The following is a 14,207-nucleotide window of genomic DNA, read 5'->3' on the forward strand; positions in this document are numbered from 1 at the left end:
GTTATAATGAGCTTAACCTCTTAAGTTTAAGATTTTCTTACAGGTTAAAATTGTAGAATTAAAAAATAAATAAATAAATAAAAAACTCAGTGTTGAGTGAAATTACAGGAAAAGACAAAGTAGGAGACAGTAATCATTTATTTCTGGCAAAAAATAAATAAATAAACAAATTAATAATTCAAAATAGTAAAATGGTACCAAACAGGTAAGAATTAACAATAAACCTATCAAGTAGCATCTTTCAGACATGTTTTGTTTGTAACCAAACATTAGTACTTTGATTTGGCACTGAAGTGTATGTGTGTGTGTGTGAGTGTGTGTGTGTGTGTGAGAAAGAGAGAGAGAGAGAGGGTGTGAGTGTTTGCACATTGAGGATGTTGTAGTCTCAGCCCTTCATTTATGTGTATGATCTGCATTGTGTTCGATTTATTGACTTTTATTGCACAAATAAAGAAATGCTTTGAATTATATATTTCCCTTTAATTTCATATGGGTGCCCAATTTTGTGTGTGAGTTCAGATGGCAAACCTCAGATGCCAAGTCTTGTAACCCTCATTTAAGATTAAGAGCAAGACTATAAATAATAATACATATTTTGCCCACATTTGTCCCAAAGGATGCTTGAGGTTTAATTGGTTTAGTAGCTGTGTGTTTGACTTGTGTTTAATGACATGTTACGGTAATGGACGAGGTTTTACAGTTTAGTGTTTCAAGTGAAAATAATTTTTATAGAGATTACTCTATCTTAGAAATTAAGTTTAGTCAGAAAGCACTTCATTTGAAATAACACTGACTTTTTAATAAGCGTTAATTGAGCGTCGGAGCCTCCGTGCGCCCCCTAGAGGACGAAGCGCTTCATGTCTCAGAGGAAAAGGAAATGGTTCACAAACACAGATTCGTGTCATTTTTCTGCACAGTTGGGCGTGTTAGCCGTTAGCATTTCTAAACAAAACATTATTGTGCTTTTTTCGTACCCTTTCTAGTTAATATTGATCTTACAGTTGTATTTGCTATGCGGTCCCCATTTTGCTACGTTCATGTTGTTATATCCAGTCTAGAAAATAATAACAGGCACGGAAACTTAGGAAAGCAGACAGCTTTAGAATCAAATGACTGACACATTGTTTTTTTTATATATATATTATCAGAATTTCAAAGAGTATTTTACGAACGGCATAAGAATCTGACAGCAAATCTGGTCATATCTTATACACCCCACATTTCTGAAAGCAGTAAGTAAACATGTTCTGTACATTCTTCAGACATCTGTCATTTTTTTACTTTCCCCAGACGTTTCTTTATTAAGAAAGAAAATTAAATGGTCTGTTTTGTACATCTCGTTAAATATTAAGATATTTTGCTCTTGATATTGAATTAGTGGAATGATTGAATGGATGGATATGGTGTTATATATTATGTTATATATATATTTTCATTTATTATTTAGTAACTTTTTATAATATGACATAAACACCTATCATGTTATGAACTGCTATACAGTCATATTCAGTCATAGTCACAATTTAAAATAGCTAATTTAACAGTTATTTATTCTGTATATAGAATAAAACTAAATCTAGCATTTGCCATAATCTCTCATTTATCGTCAAACTATTTGTTCTTTCAAATAAATGATATTTCTTATTAATGCAATTTGGGACTTTTGACAGATGTTTTGAGCACCTGTCAAAACATCCTCTTCTTCTCAAGGTTTCTGGTGTGGATCTGTAAAATCCTAAACTGATGGATCCTGCTCCAGGTTCCAAAGGTTCTGTTCGATCACCGAGAGGAACATCTGAAACCAAAGTCAGAATACATTCATGTTAACCATTTAAAGGAATAGTTCACCTAAATATTTTACTCCCCCTCTGGGCATTCAAGATGTTGATGAGTTTATTTCTTCATCAGAACTGATTTGGAGACACTTGCAGAACAATGAATCCTCTGCAGTGAATGGGTGCCGTCAGAATGAGAGGCCAAATAGCTGAGCCTTTGTTGCATGTTTTTTAAGAAACAATTCCATCATTTAGATGTTTTTAACTTTTGCTTCTGGCTAAATTATGAGTCCTCTGTCCATAATATGGCTTTCTCCAGTAAAAAAGTTGTCGGATCTGAATCAGGAGAGAAATATGCACAGATCAAGCTCCTTTTAAACTAGTGAAAAGTAGTGCAAGTATTGTTTATTGTTGCTGGATTCGTATTTTGGCCTAAACAAAGGTTTAAAGTTAAAATGCCTTACTGAGGGATTTGTTTCTTACAAACACACAGCTTTTCACTTCTGATTACATTAACTGTTGGACTTTGAGTGGTGTGGATTACTGTGTTTTTTGTCATCTGGATTCTCATTCTGATGGCACCCATTCACGGCAGAGGATCCATTGGTGAGCAAGTGATGCAGTGCTATATTTCTTTAAATCTGTTCTGATGAAGAAACAAACTCATCCTCATCTCGAGGGTGTGTTGATATTACATTTTTGGATGAAGTATTCCTTTAAGACTGTGTTCAGCACCTGTGAGTTCATCGTGTGTCGATCATTTGCTGTGTTTTTTTCAGTTATCAGTTTTCAGGTTAATAATCCACAGATATTCTTGAAGTTCACCCTCTTGATCCACGCAGTGTTTTGTTCTGTTTTACTCATTTTTCAATGTGGTGTTTTATTTGGGTTCCTGTTTTCGGCTGCATGCAGATCTCTCTGAAAGACCTTTGTGTTCTCCAGAGAGAAAACATCAATCCGAACCAGAAGAAGAATCTTCAGGAGGCGCGGAGGAAGGGCAGAATGGATCGGAGTAAAGAAGAGGAAGAGATGAGCAATGAACTCAGAAATATGGTAGACACTTAATCACGCTTAGTCACTGTGTTTTCTCATGAAACTTGTCAATAATCATCTGTATTATAGTTCAAAAAGCAAAATTATGCATGAATAAAATGTTTTTTTTAAACCTTAAAGATGTTAGTCAATTGCAACTTTATTTTCCATGCAATTCTTCCCCCTTCTTCTGCCCAATTGTCTCCATTCTTGCTTTCTCTATTAGCTCACATAGTAGCTTACAGTAGCTTTTCATATTTCAAAAAGATTGCATTACTGTGTTTAACTCCTTTTCATTACAAGTAGGTGTGGCAAGTCCATTTTAATATAGCTCCCCAACGTTGGCATTAATGCACATTTTCAGTTACACACATGCAGTAGTTTCTTTATCAGTGTTAGATTGCATGTTTAAAAATGGAGTGCTTTTGGAAAGGCTTTTTTAATTTTTTTGTGGATGTTTTTCAGGATGTTCGTGGTAAAACTAAAGCAACAGGAACAGGTCTCGTCTACGTAGATGCCTTTACTCGCTTTCACTGCCTCTGGGATGCCAGGTGATGCTCCAGGAAGGTTACATTTATTGACAATGGACACACTTTATATTAAGTGGCATTAACTACTATGTACTTACATAATTAATAATTTAGTACAATGTACTTATTGTGTACATACATGTTTTTACATGGTACTTATATATATATATAAAAAACAACATTTACAGTAATTACATCTGTATTTAATTTCTGTAATTACTTTTATAATTACACTGTTGACCCATACTTTACACCTTAACCCACCCTTAAACTTACCCATACCTCCAACCCTCTCCCTAACCTTACCCCTATCCCACCTCAATAGCAGCAAAAGTGTTTTACAATACAATATGAACACAATAAGTACATTGTACTTATTTTTTTATGTAAGTACATAGTAGTTAAGGCCACCTAATATAAAGTGGGACCGACAATAATTTGCCTAAAACTGAAAATGCTGTCTCATTTTTTCCTTTAATTAATTGGTAACCCTTTATGTCTTTCCATAAGATGCTATAAAGCATTCAAAGTCAAAACCTTCAAAAATTCATTTGAGCATTAATTTGATGATGCAATAAAATATAAATATTATGTTTTTTTGTGATTTCAGTGACTTATTCTTGTATTTAACCTCATTTGAACTAGTTCACTTAGTATTGGTTTCTAAAAGATATTCTGTAACAGTGGGTTGGATGTCTTCGTTTTCAGTCACCCGGAGTGTCCAGCCAGAGTGAGCACTGTGATGGAGATGCTGGAGACGGAAGGTCTGCGGGGACGCTGCGTACAAGTAGAGGTATAGATACTCCTGTAGTGATGATGTTAACATTAACAGGCTTTACCCTGGATTCCTCCTGTTTTTGAGTTTTAATTGGTTTATTTTTGCATTTAAGGCCAGAGCTGTGTCAGAAGCTGAGCTGTTACTCATACATACGTAAGTTTATATGCAAGCTTGACACTGTTAATCGCGTTGGTTTTATGATTGTCACATGGGGGAATGTGTTGTGTTCAATAGGAAGGAGTATGTAGAGCTGATGAAGTCCACAAAGAATATGACAGAGGAGGAGCTGAAGACTCTGGCTCATAAATATGACTCTGTCTACCTGCATCCTGTAAGTCACCTGATCACAAATCTTCTCCAGTTCAGGAATTTATTGTTTGCTTATTACTCCAGTTCCAGTGTTTCAGTGTTAATCTTACATTCCCTGATGTTTCGCAAAGTCAGCATGAAAACAATATTGATGACTATTAAGTGCTTAAAGAAAAAAAGAAAATTTGATGTTTATCTGCTTACCCCTGCTTAGGTGATTTTGTTTCTTCAGTAGAAGTCAAGTCAAGTCAAGTCACCTTTATTTATATAGCGCTTTAAACAAAATACATTGCGTCAAAGCAACTAAACAACATTCATTAGGAAACAGTGTGTCAATAATGAAAAATGACAGTTAAAGGCAGTTCATCATTGAATTCAGTGATGTCGTCTCTGTTCAGTTTAAATAGTGTCTGTGGATTTATGTGCAATAAAGTCACAAATCACTAGAACACAAACAAAGATTTTAACTCAAACCGATGCAGTCTGTCAGTCATATAATGCAAGTGAATGGGAATCACGGCTTTGAGTCAAAAAAACATACACAAACTAAACCAAATTAAACCCTGTGGCTCGTGAAGATACATTGATGTGTAAAGACAAAAAACGATCAGTCTGTGCAAGAAACTGAACAGTATTTATATAGTTTTCACCTCTGATTTCCCTGCAATGTCCGAACTGTCCTTATGAGCATGTTCTTCTCAACACCCGGTGCCTGACGCGTCTTCTTCTTCTTGTTTATTATTATTATTTTTTTTTATTATTATTTTTTTTTTTACTTTTTTTTTTTTTAAGACTTATAAGTGCATTTCTGCCACCTATCTCTCAAGTGGACCATTGACACTCATAATTGAGATTGTAGATAGAATGTCAATGATCTGTTTGAGAGAGAGGTGGCATTAATGCACTTATAAGTCTGCTGTCTGCGGTAAAGCAAGAAAAAGAAGAAGATGCGTCAGGGGCTGGCTGTTGAGAAGAACGCGCTCAGGACCCGCTCAGGACAGTTCGGATATTGCAGTGATTCAGAGGTAAGCAACAATATAAATACTGTTCAGTTTCTTGCACAGACTGATCGTTTTGTGTCTTTATACATAAATGTATCGAGCCGCAGGGTTTAATTTGGATTTGGACTTTCAAAGCTGTGATTCCCATTCACTTGCATTATATGACTGACAGACTGCATCGGTTTGAGTTACAAAATCTCTGTCTGTGTTCTAATGAAGAAACAAAGCCACCTACATCTTGGACGCCCTGGGGGTAAGCAGATAAACATAAAATGTAAATTTTCCTTTAAGCATGAATTAGGGTACCTTAGTGAAGCAGGGTAATAAAATAACTGTAACTCTAAGTCTCTTTTGGCTTATTTCGTAAAAAAAAATATATAAAACATAATCAGAATAATTTATTGTTCTTCCAAAGTGGTGTAGTTTATTTGTTTATGGTTGCCAAACAACATGGCTTTAATTTTGTGGAATTGTTTTTAATTCTACCAGGAGTTTTTCGCCTCTGCCTGTCTGGCGGTGGGATCAGTTCTCCAGCTGGTGGATAAAGTGATGACAGCACAGCTGCGTAATGGCTTCTCCATCAACAGGTCTCGTTGCATCTGTTATTATTGCAATTCTAATATTTCTGCATTTTCAGTTAATATTGATCTATTTTTTTCCTTGTACACACAGGCCTCCTGGTCACCACGCTCAAGCAGATAAGATGAATGGCTACTGCATGTTTAATAATCTGGCCATAGCAGCGTGCTACGCACAGAAGCAGCATGGAGTTAAACGGTGAGAGAGCATTTTGCTTTACAATCACACTTTTATTTGCAACTATACAGTACATTATGAAACAGACCTGATACATTTCTCTGGTGTTATTGTGAGCGATTCTTCAGAACACTTTTAATCCAGAGACAAAAGTGTTTGTTTTCATCATTTTCCTGATAATTATCACCTCTAAAACATATTTTTTTACCCATGTGCCTATGGCTTTGAAGATTTGAATAAATGACATGAATCAGATTAACCAAACGAATCAAATTCAAAGTTTGGTCATAAATATGTAAAATTAGAAAAGCTGTGTTTATGTTGCAAACACCGTTTCTTTAATGAAGTCTGTGATTTGAGATCTTTTGCATGAGGTGCGACTCTTTCTTCTATCAGAGTTCTGATTGTGGATTGGGATGTGCATCACGGACAGGGAATCCAGTATATTTTCGAAGAGGATCCCAGGTAAATTCATCCGTATCTGAAGCACCAGAACATCACATTACATTTATTCTTGCTGAATGTCCCTCATTTGTAAAGACTCTCTCTGTGTTTCTGTATGGCAGTGTGCTGTATTTCTCAGTGCACAGATATGAAGACGGCTCCTTCTGGCCACATCTCAAGGAGTCTGACAGCAGTTCGGTGGGTTCAGGACCAGGACAGGGCTACAATATCAACCTGCCCTGGAACAAGGTACACCACACTCATTTCCTAAGTGTTTGTGAGGCTCATGTCCATTACATTTACATGTAGAAATCCTACAAACGCCTGTTTAGAGTGAGTTAGAATTGAGGTTGTAAATGGTTAGGCTAACATTGTACTGTGAGAACTGAAGATGCTTCAGAAGTGTGTTGGGTTGGTGCTGCTGAATGTGGCCTGATCTCTTTATTTAACTCCAGATAGGGATGGAGGATGGAGATTACATCACAGCTTTCCAGCAGCTCCTGCTTCCGGTGGCGTATGAGGTACAGCTTTTAGATCAGCCACCTGCACATGTGATTTAAAGCTTGCTGTTTCATGACGACTCCTCTCTTGTGTATGTTGTTCCCAGTTTCAACCTCAGCTGGTGTTAGTGGCGGCCGGCTTTGACTCTGTGATCGGTGACCAAAAGGTGAGATGCTCCGCTTCATTCCCTTTCCAAAACTGATTCCACGTGAATTGTTTAATACGTTCTATGTGTCTAGGGTGAGATGCGAGTGAGTCCACAGTGTTTCTCCATCCTGACCCACATGCTGAAAGGTGTAGCACAGGGTCGACTCGTGCTGGCTCTTGAGGTACGATCATATTACGAACAAAATTCTTCTTTGTAGTTAACATCTCACTCAGACTCACTGTGTTTTCATCTGTTAGGGTGGATACAACCTCCAGTCCACAGCAGAGGGTGTTTGTGCTAGTGTGAGGTCACTGCTGGGTGACCCTTGCCCTCACCTGACCTCTCCCGGCGCTCCGAGTGAAAGGTATGCTTACGCTCTCTAACATTTCTTTCTGTTATTCCCTGTTCGTTGTGTGTTTATTTTGATGTTTTGTTGCAGTGCCCTAAAGTCCATCTCAGAGACCATCTCAGCCTTGTATCCATTTTGGAAGAGTCTTCAAACTTTTGGTAATCAAATATAAAGAAAGCATTCATCACCATTTTTGTTCAAAAATGATTCAGTACAGCATAGAAGGATTGAGAGGTTTGTATGTTCTCTTCGGCTCTTGAATGTGTGTGTGTGTGGTCTTCAGAGGGTGGTCCTCTCTCTGATGTCACTCCCCGGCCCGCTCCAGTGTGTGCAGAAGTGAAGGTTTCCTCTCCGGTCACTGGACTGGTTTACGACAAGAGAATGATGCTTCATCACAACATGTGGGACCGGTGAGAGTGTTAATAACATAGACACCACTGTACCCCTGCGACACTGCTGAAAAGGGCACATTTTCTCATTTTGCGTGTGTTTTGATTATTTGGTTGTGCGTAATATATAAGATGAGGATCTATTGATTCCCTTAGTTGTCATCCGGAGCTCCCTAAGAGAATTTCTCGCATCTTTTGCCGGCATGAGGAGTTGGGCCTGGTGTCCCGTTGCCTTCAGATACCAGCTCGTCTAGCAACAGAAGAAGAGCTGGCACTCTGTCACAGGTGACAATCAAATGAATAAATCAGTGTTGACCACATTCATGTAGAAAAACATAAACACAATCTTTATCTAATTTACATAATGTTTCCTCAGTCCTGTTTAGTGGTCATTTCTTACTAATACTGATGTCGTACATTGCATTTGATTCAATTAAAGTCTGTTTTTCTCTCTTGTGTCTAGTTCTAAGCATATAAGCACTATAAAGAGTACAGAGCACATGAAACCCAGAGATCTGGACCGACTGGGAAACGATTACAACTCTATCTACATCTGTAATGATAGCTACACCTGCGCCCTGATGGCCGCTGGGTCGTGCTTTAACTCTGTACAGGCCATAATCACAGGCCAGGTGATCTTTATAAGTTATACACTTCTTAATATGTTTCCGTAAAATGTGTCCCAGAATGTTACTGCTTGAATTTGTTCGCATGTGTCCTTAATTTTTCGTTTGGTCCTGTAGGTGAGAAATGGCGTGGCTATAGTCCGTCCTCCGGGTCATCACGCAGAGAAAGACACGGCTTGTGGTTTCTGTTTCTTTAATACGGCTGCTTTGACCGCACGCTATGCCCAGAGCATCACTCACGAATCCCTGCGTGTCCTCATCCTCGATTGGGACGTTCACCATGGAAACGGCACGCAGCACATCTTTGAGGAGGATGACAGGTTTGACCAGTCCCACAGACGACCATAATCAACCATAGTATAGTGGTCTGGATCGGTGCTGTTATTGTTAAATCAAACTAAAAATATTACAAATTATTTTTGTAACTTGACGTAAAGCTGAAATAAAATATAAACATTAAAGGGAAAAAAATTATAGATTTTTTTTATTAATGTTAACGTAATGTTTCATATTAATGAAAGCTTAATAGAAATAATAATAATACTTATATGAAAAATAATATAATATAATAATAATAATATTAATAAACAAAAAATTATAAAACTATATAAATAATAATAAACTAATAAAAATACAAAAGCACACAACAAAATTACTAAAACTCAAACAAAAGTTAAAGTGAAAAATAATATATAAAAAATATTTAAAATATTAATAAATGATATAATAGTATATTTAAACATTTATGCATTTAGCAGATGCTTTTATCTAAAACTACTTACAGTGCATTCAGGCTAACATTTTTTACCCAACATGTGTTCCATGGGAATCGAACCCAAAACCTTTTCCACTGCTTATGCAAGAGCTACCATTGAGCCACAGGAACACTATATAAATCATATAAAAAAAACACTAAATCTGGATTCCAAAGTCAGGTGCCGATAAGAGGTCCGTAATTTATCATTTAAAATTTCCCTTTCACCAAAAAGTCATATTTTAGTTTGCTTAAGCATTTCTGACTCTTTCTTTGACCCTGAGAATTAAACCGTCTGTTTTGAGACTTCTGATACAAGGTATCTTTTTTGTTTGATCAGCTAACCTCTTTGCATTTTAAATGACTAACCATGGATTTGTGGTCACAATCAATATAGTGTTTACCTGCAACACATCATTCAATAATAGCCTGTTTACAAACGTGCATTCATAAAACAGTCAGAGCTAAAGTGTGATGGTGGTGCATCATAATCATTAATGTTCCTGTTGTTTTGTCTGGGTGGGTTTGCATTATTAATGTGAACTCTTTATGTTGTCATATGTATTAATATCTTTGTTAGAGATCAGTCACAAATGTCTTTGTTCTCCCAGTGTTCTGTACATCTCCCTGCATCGCTATGAGGACGGGTCATTCTTCCCCAGTTCAGAGGATGCTAACTATGATAAGGTGGGGCTGGGGAAGGGCACAGGATACAATGTTAACATCCCCTGGAATGGGGGAAAGATGGGAGACCCAGAATACATGGCGGCTTTCCATCACATAGTGATGCCGATAGCCAGAGAGGTAAAAGCACATCATATGCTTGTTTTTACCTGATGTTGTTTGGTGTTAAATACTAACTGAATAATGTTGTCTGTGTTCTAGTTTGCCCCAGAGCTGGTGCTGGTGTCTGCTGGGTTCGATGCAGCACGAGGCGATCCGTTAGGAGGGTATCAGGTGACCCCAGAAGGCTACGCTCACCTCACCCATCAGTTAATGAGTCTGGCTGCAGGAAGAGTGCTAATCATACTAGAGGTGGGCTAGATTCACTCACACATGTTTCCTTTTGAGTCTTTCAGTGGCTTATACTGAGTGTTTATAGACACTGAAGAAATGATGCTTGAAATTTGCATCACATGAAATAGCTACATTGTAAAATACATTCAAATAGAAAAATGTCATTCCAAATTGTAATAATGTTTTGATCAAATAAATGCAGCTTTGGTGAGTTTTTTGAAAAACATTTAGGACACGGTCTTATCCTTTTCACTATAGGGGGGATATAACCTCACCTCCATCTCTGAGTCAATGTCCATGTGCACCAGTATGTTGCTGGGAGACTCTCCTCCGTCTCTAGACCATCTGCCCCCTCTGAAGACCAGCGCCACTGTTACCATTAACAATGTCTTGCGCGTACACGCCCCCTTTTGGAGATCCTTGAGAATACAGAGTGAGTCTGCATATCGAAAAGTACTTCCTAAGTCTGAAGAATTGAATTGTACGAACAGAATGACTATTTTAATGCGACATGCTTTTGTTTGTGTGTTTATGTCAGTTCCAGAGTCACTTCGTTTGGCTGTGCTGTTTCCTAAATCAAAAGACAAGCGGGAATCGGTGGGCACGAGCAAGAAATCTCCTCGCCAGTCCACCCCTGCCCAGAGTCCTGGACAGACACCGCAGCACCTCGAGCAGTCTGGCCTTGATGAGCTCAGTAAGGACCTGCTCTCTCTGAATCTCAACACAAGTACCTCATCTAACCCCAGCCCAGCGTCTGTCCCCATTGGAGGAGCCAGACGGAAGGTGAAACCCAACCCACAGAGGGATTCAGCAGACCGGGAGTCAGATTCACCCCTAAAACTCACATCAGAGAAAGCCAGAGCTGGAGATGGCACGCATGCAGAGATTACAGCTGTAAAAGTTGAGACACCTGTAAGCATACTCTAATGTCATTAGCAGTGTATTTTGGCCACTAGTAATGTATTCAGTCATCAAACATGCATTGAACAGGACCGGACAATCCCAGAATCCGTGGATGACCAGGAGAGTTCAGTGCTGGAAGCCGCTGGTGGCCACGCCACTATGATGTCAGTCTTAGGAAGTGCCTGCAGAGCACAAGCCACGGATTTGGTAACATATTCACATGCAGTAAAATGTGGCCCATTAAAAACCAATTAAAATACATTATTAATTGTAGTAAAAATAATAAATATGAAATGTTTGTGTGCTTGTGTGGTTGTGTGTGTGTGTGTGTGTATATATATATATATGTGTGTGTGTGTGTGTGTGTGTGTGTGTGTGTGTATATATAATAAGATATTTAATAGTAGTAATAATAATAAATGCATGATTATATGAAGAAATAATCATAATAATAATACATTATATGTTATATGTTTATATATCAATGTAAAAGTAATAATGAACAATAAATAAAATTATATATATATATATATATATATATATATATATATATATATATTTATATATATATATATATATATATATAATGTTTTATTATTTATATTAATAATAAATAGATAAATGTTAAATAATATAAATATTAAAATATATTTAGTAGTAATAATAACATTAAAATAAAAGATACATAATAATATATATGTACTAGTAATACAAATTATATATATATATATATATATATATATATATATATATATATATATATATATGTGAATTGCATATTATTCATTATTTCTTTTTTTTTTACAGTAGTTTATTTGCATATGGGTAAATTTTAGAATGTTGCAGTTATGTTGCTGAATTGGCGAGTAGCAGAGAGCTAGATTTATAGTTTTCATTCTGTTGCATCGTTCAGTACTCTGGGCGATACTAATGGGAGTTTGTGTGGTGATCTAATCATGTGGCTCTCGTTGCTAGGACACCATGTATGTGGTGGACCCGCTGACATGGTGCCCACACTTGGAGTCAGTGCGACCGGTGCCTGCAGGTGGCATCGATGTCTTCCTGCCGTGTGAAGAGTGTGGAGGCGATACAGAAAACTGGATCTGTCTCTTCTGCTACAAGGTAACAGTTAATGACGCTCACAGCAAAAACAACACATGGATGTGCCAAAATCATTCATGTAACAGCCTTACTGAGTGCTCAATGAAGTTTAGAGTTGAGATTTATCACTGCCAACAGTGGTGCACTATGGGTCTCATTCACTAAGTGTGCATGTCGTTCAGGAGGATCATGTTTTTGTATTCCACACGGCAGAGCTGTTTCAGACGGGCTTCATTTCCTTTTCATTTTACAAAACTGCTTTGCTTACAGCAATAACCAAAAAACACAATATTTCGACTGTTCCATAAGCGCCACCTGCTGTCTGAGAGGGAATTTGCATTTTTAGCATAATTTCACAAAGCTAAAGTTTGGCTTTTATCTTGAAATTATGCAATTTTGAATGACGATGTGTATACATCAGTGGAGTCCAACTGGACAGATGCTGATTGTATAGTATTGTAACATGAACTACTTTTGAGGAAAAGAAAATCGTCTCCAGGTTAAAATCACTGGAACACAACATGACGGTTAAGAAGAATATGCATATGTTGTGAATAAACATTTATAAATATGAATAATCCAAACAATTATTAGTGAATGAGACCCATTGTATGAATTTAAAATGAACCACTTATTGTGGTTGAAGCACTTTTATATGTTTTGTGTCAGGTGCTCTGTGGGCGTTATGTGAAGCAGCACATGGTGACCCACGGGCAGGTGTCGGGTCACCCAATGGTGCTGAGCTTCTCTGACCTTTCTGTCTGGTGCTACGCTTGTGAGTCATACGTCCACAACAAGGTGGGTGCCGCCCAGATCAAGGGCCTGTAATCTCTGAATGATGCATGACAACATGTTCATTTTTGTTCTTTATGAGATCAATTCAATTGTCACTGTTAGATTTAACATGCACCTTTTCAATACACAGCCGTGTCACTGTCTGTCTCTGGTTATACAGGTGCTCCATGAAGCCAAAAGTGCCGCTCACCTTGTGAAGTTTGGAGAGGAGATTCCTCCTTTCAGCTAAACCAGCAGAGAGAAAGAAGTGATTGTTTGCATGCATGTAAAGAGACCAAACTGAGCTGCGGTAGAAGCAAGTTTCTTCAGTTTATCTGTCTTCCTTCCTCACTTTTGTCGTAAACATACTTCATAGATTCTCATTGTGCCAATTGTGGGGTTGTTTGCCAAAATATAGATTTTATTTGAATGGAATTTGTTTGATCTTAAAGAAAATCTCTAAAAGGTGTCCTATCTACAAATTGTAATGGTTGCTTTTTTTTCCCAAAACAGTACTTTGATTTTATTAAGAATTCTTGTAGAAAAACGGTAGCATGGTGCTAAAATCACAATTTTACAACCAGCCAAATCAGTGTTTCAGATGTATTGCATTCTCAGTGCACAACTAACAGTGTTTGCATAGCACTGTTGAGAAGCTTTTTAGTTTTCATTCTGAATTTCATTCAGACTCCAGACCAAGGTGATCAAACTGTGGAAATTACAAAACCACCGTAACCTGAAAGCAATAAATAGTGCAATTTTTACTTAACCAGCATCCGAGGACAGGATGTAATGAGTTATTTTGTGTTCCTTTTCTTTTTTATCTATTCCTTTTTGCACAAACATGATGACTCAAACATTTGGAAACCCTCACTTTGTATCCCTCACTTTGTTGCATTATAAATAAATAAAAAATGCATTTTATACATGATTTAGCATTTTATGGCCACATTTGTGAAAAGATCAAAGGGAGAATCTCACTCCAATGTAAAATTAAATAAATAGTATTATATATATGTG

General features: G+C 37.3%; 1 protein-coding gene across 3 annotated transcripts; it reads left to right on the forward strand.

Moving 5' to 3' along the window:
- Positions 1-889: 889 nt before the first annotated feature.
- On the forward strand, positions 890-14,113 carry LOC128018969 (histone deacetylase 6). 3 transcript variants are annotated; one of them, XM_052604897.1, is made up of 28 exons: positions 890-1,232; positions 1,711-1,806; positions 2,718-2,828; positions 3,273-3,358; positions 4,046-4,130; positions 4,228-4,268; positions 4,350-4,446; positions 5,915-6,012; positions 6,098-6,202; positions 6,578-6,646; positions 6,748-6,874; positions 7,081-7,146; positions 7,233-7,292; positions 7,366-7,455; positions 7,532-7,638; positions 7,714-7,781; positions 7,907-8,033; positions 8,169-8,297; positions 8,476-8,644; positions 8,756-8,958; positions 10,004-10,196; positions 10,278-10,427; positions 10,668-10,842; positions 10,948-11,321; positions 11,400-11,519; positions 12,288-12,434; positions 13,083-13,211; positions 13,369-14,113. In XM_052604897.1, exons 2-28 carry the CDS (start codon positions 1,744-1,746, stop codon positions 13,435-13,437), a joined length of 3,258 nt encoding a protein of 1,085 aa, XP_052460857.1. In that variant the 5' UTR covers positions 890-1,232; positions 1,711-1,743; the 3' UTR covers positions 13,438-14,113. The 3 variants fall into 3 exon arrangements, with proteins under 3 accessions (XP_052460857.1, XP_052460860.1, XP_052460858.1); XM_052604900.1 differs by lacking the exon at positions 1,711-1,806; XM_052604898.1 differs by lacking the exon at positions 890-1,232 and having other exon boundaries at positions 1,692-1,806.
- The last annotated feature ends 94 nt before the right edge of the window (positions 14,114-14,207 follow it).

This window comes from Carassius gibelio, chromosome A8 (assembly GCF_023724105.1).
Source record: "Carassius gibelio isolate Cgi1373 ecotype wild population from Czech Republic chromosome A8, carGib1.2-hapl.c, whole genome shotgun sequence".
Taxonomy (NCBI): Eukaryota; Metazoa; Chordata; class Actinopteri; order Cypriniformes; family Cyprinidae; genus Carassius; species Carassius gibelio.

Excerpts from the sequence above, each read along its gene's own strand:
- LOC128018969 (XM_052604897.1), top strand. The coding sequence starts at position 1,744 with ATGGATCCTGCTCCAGGTTCCAAAGGTTCTGTTCGATCACCGAGAGGA. Across the intron at positions 6,013-6,097 it reads AATGGCTTCTCCATCAACAG|GCCTCCTGGTCACCACGCTC; the intron begins GTCTCGTTGCAT and ends TTGTACACACAG. Across the intron at positions 11,322-11,399 it reads CTGTAAAAGTTGAGACACCT|GACCGGACAATCCCAGAATC; the intron begins GTAAGCATACTC and ends TGCATTGAACAG.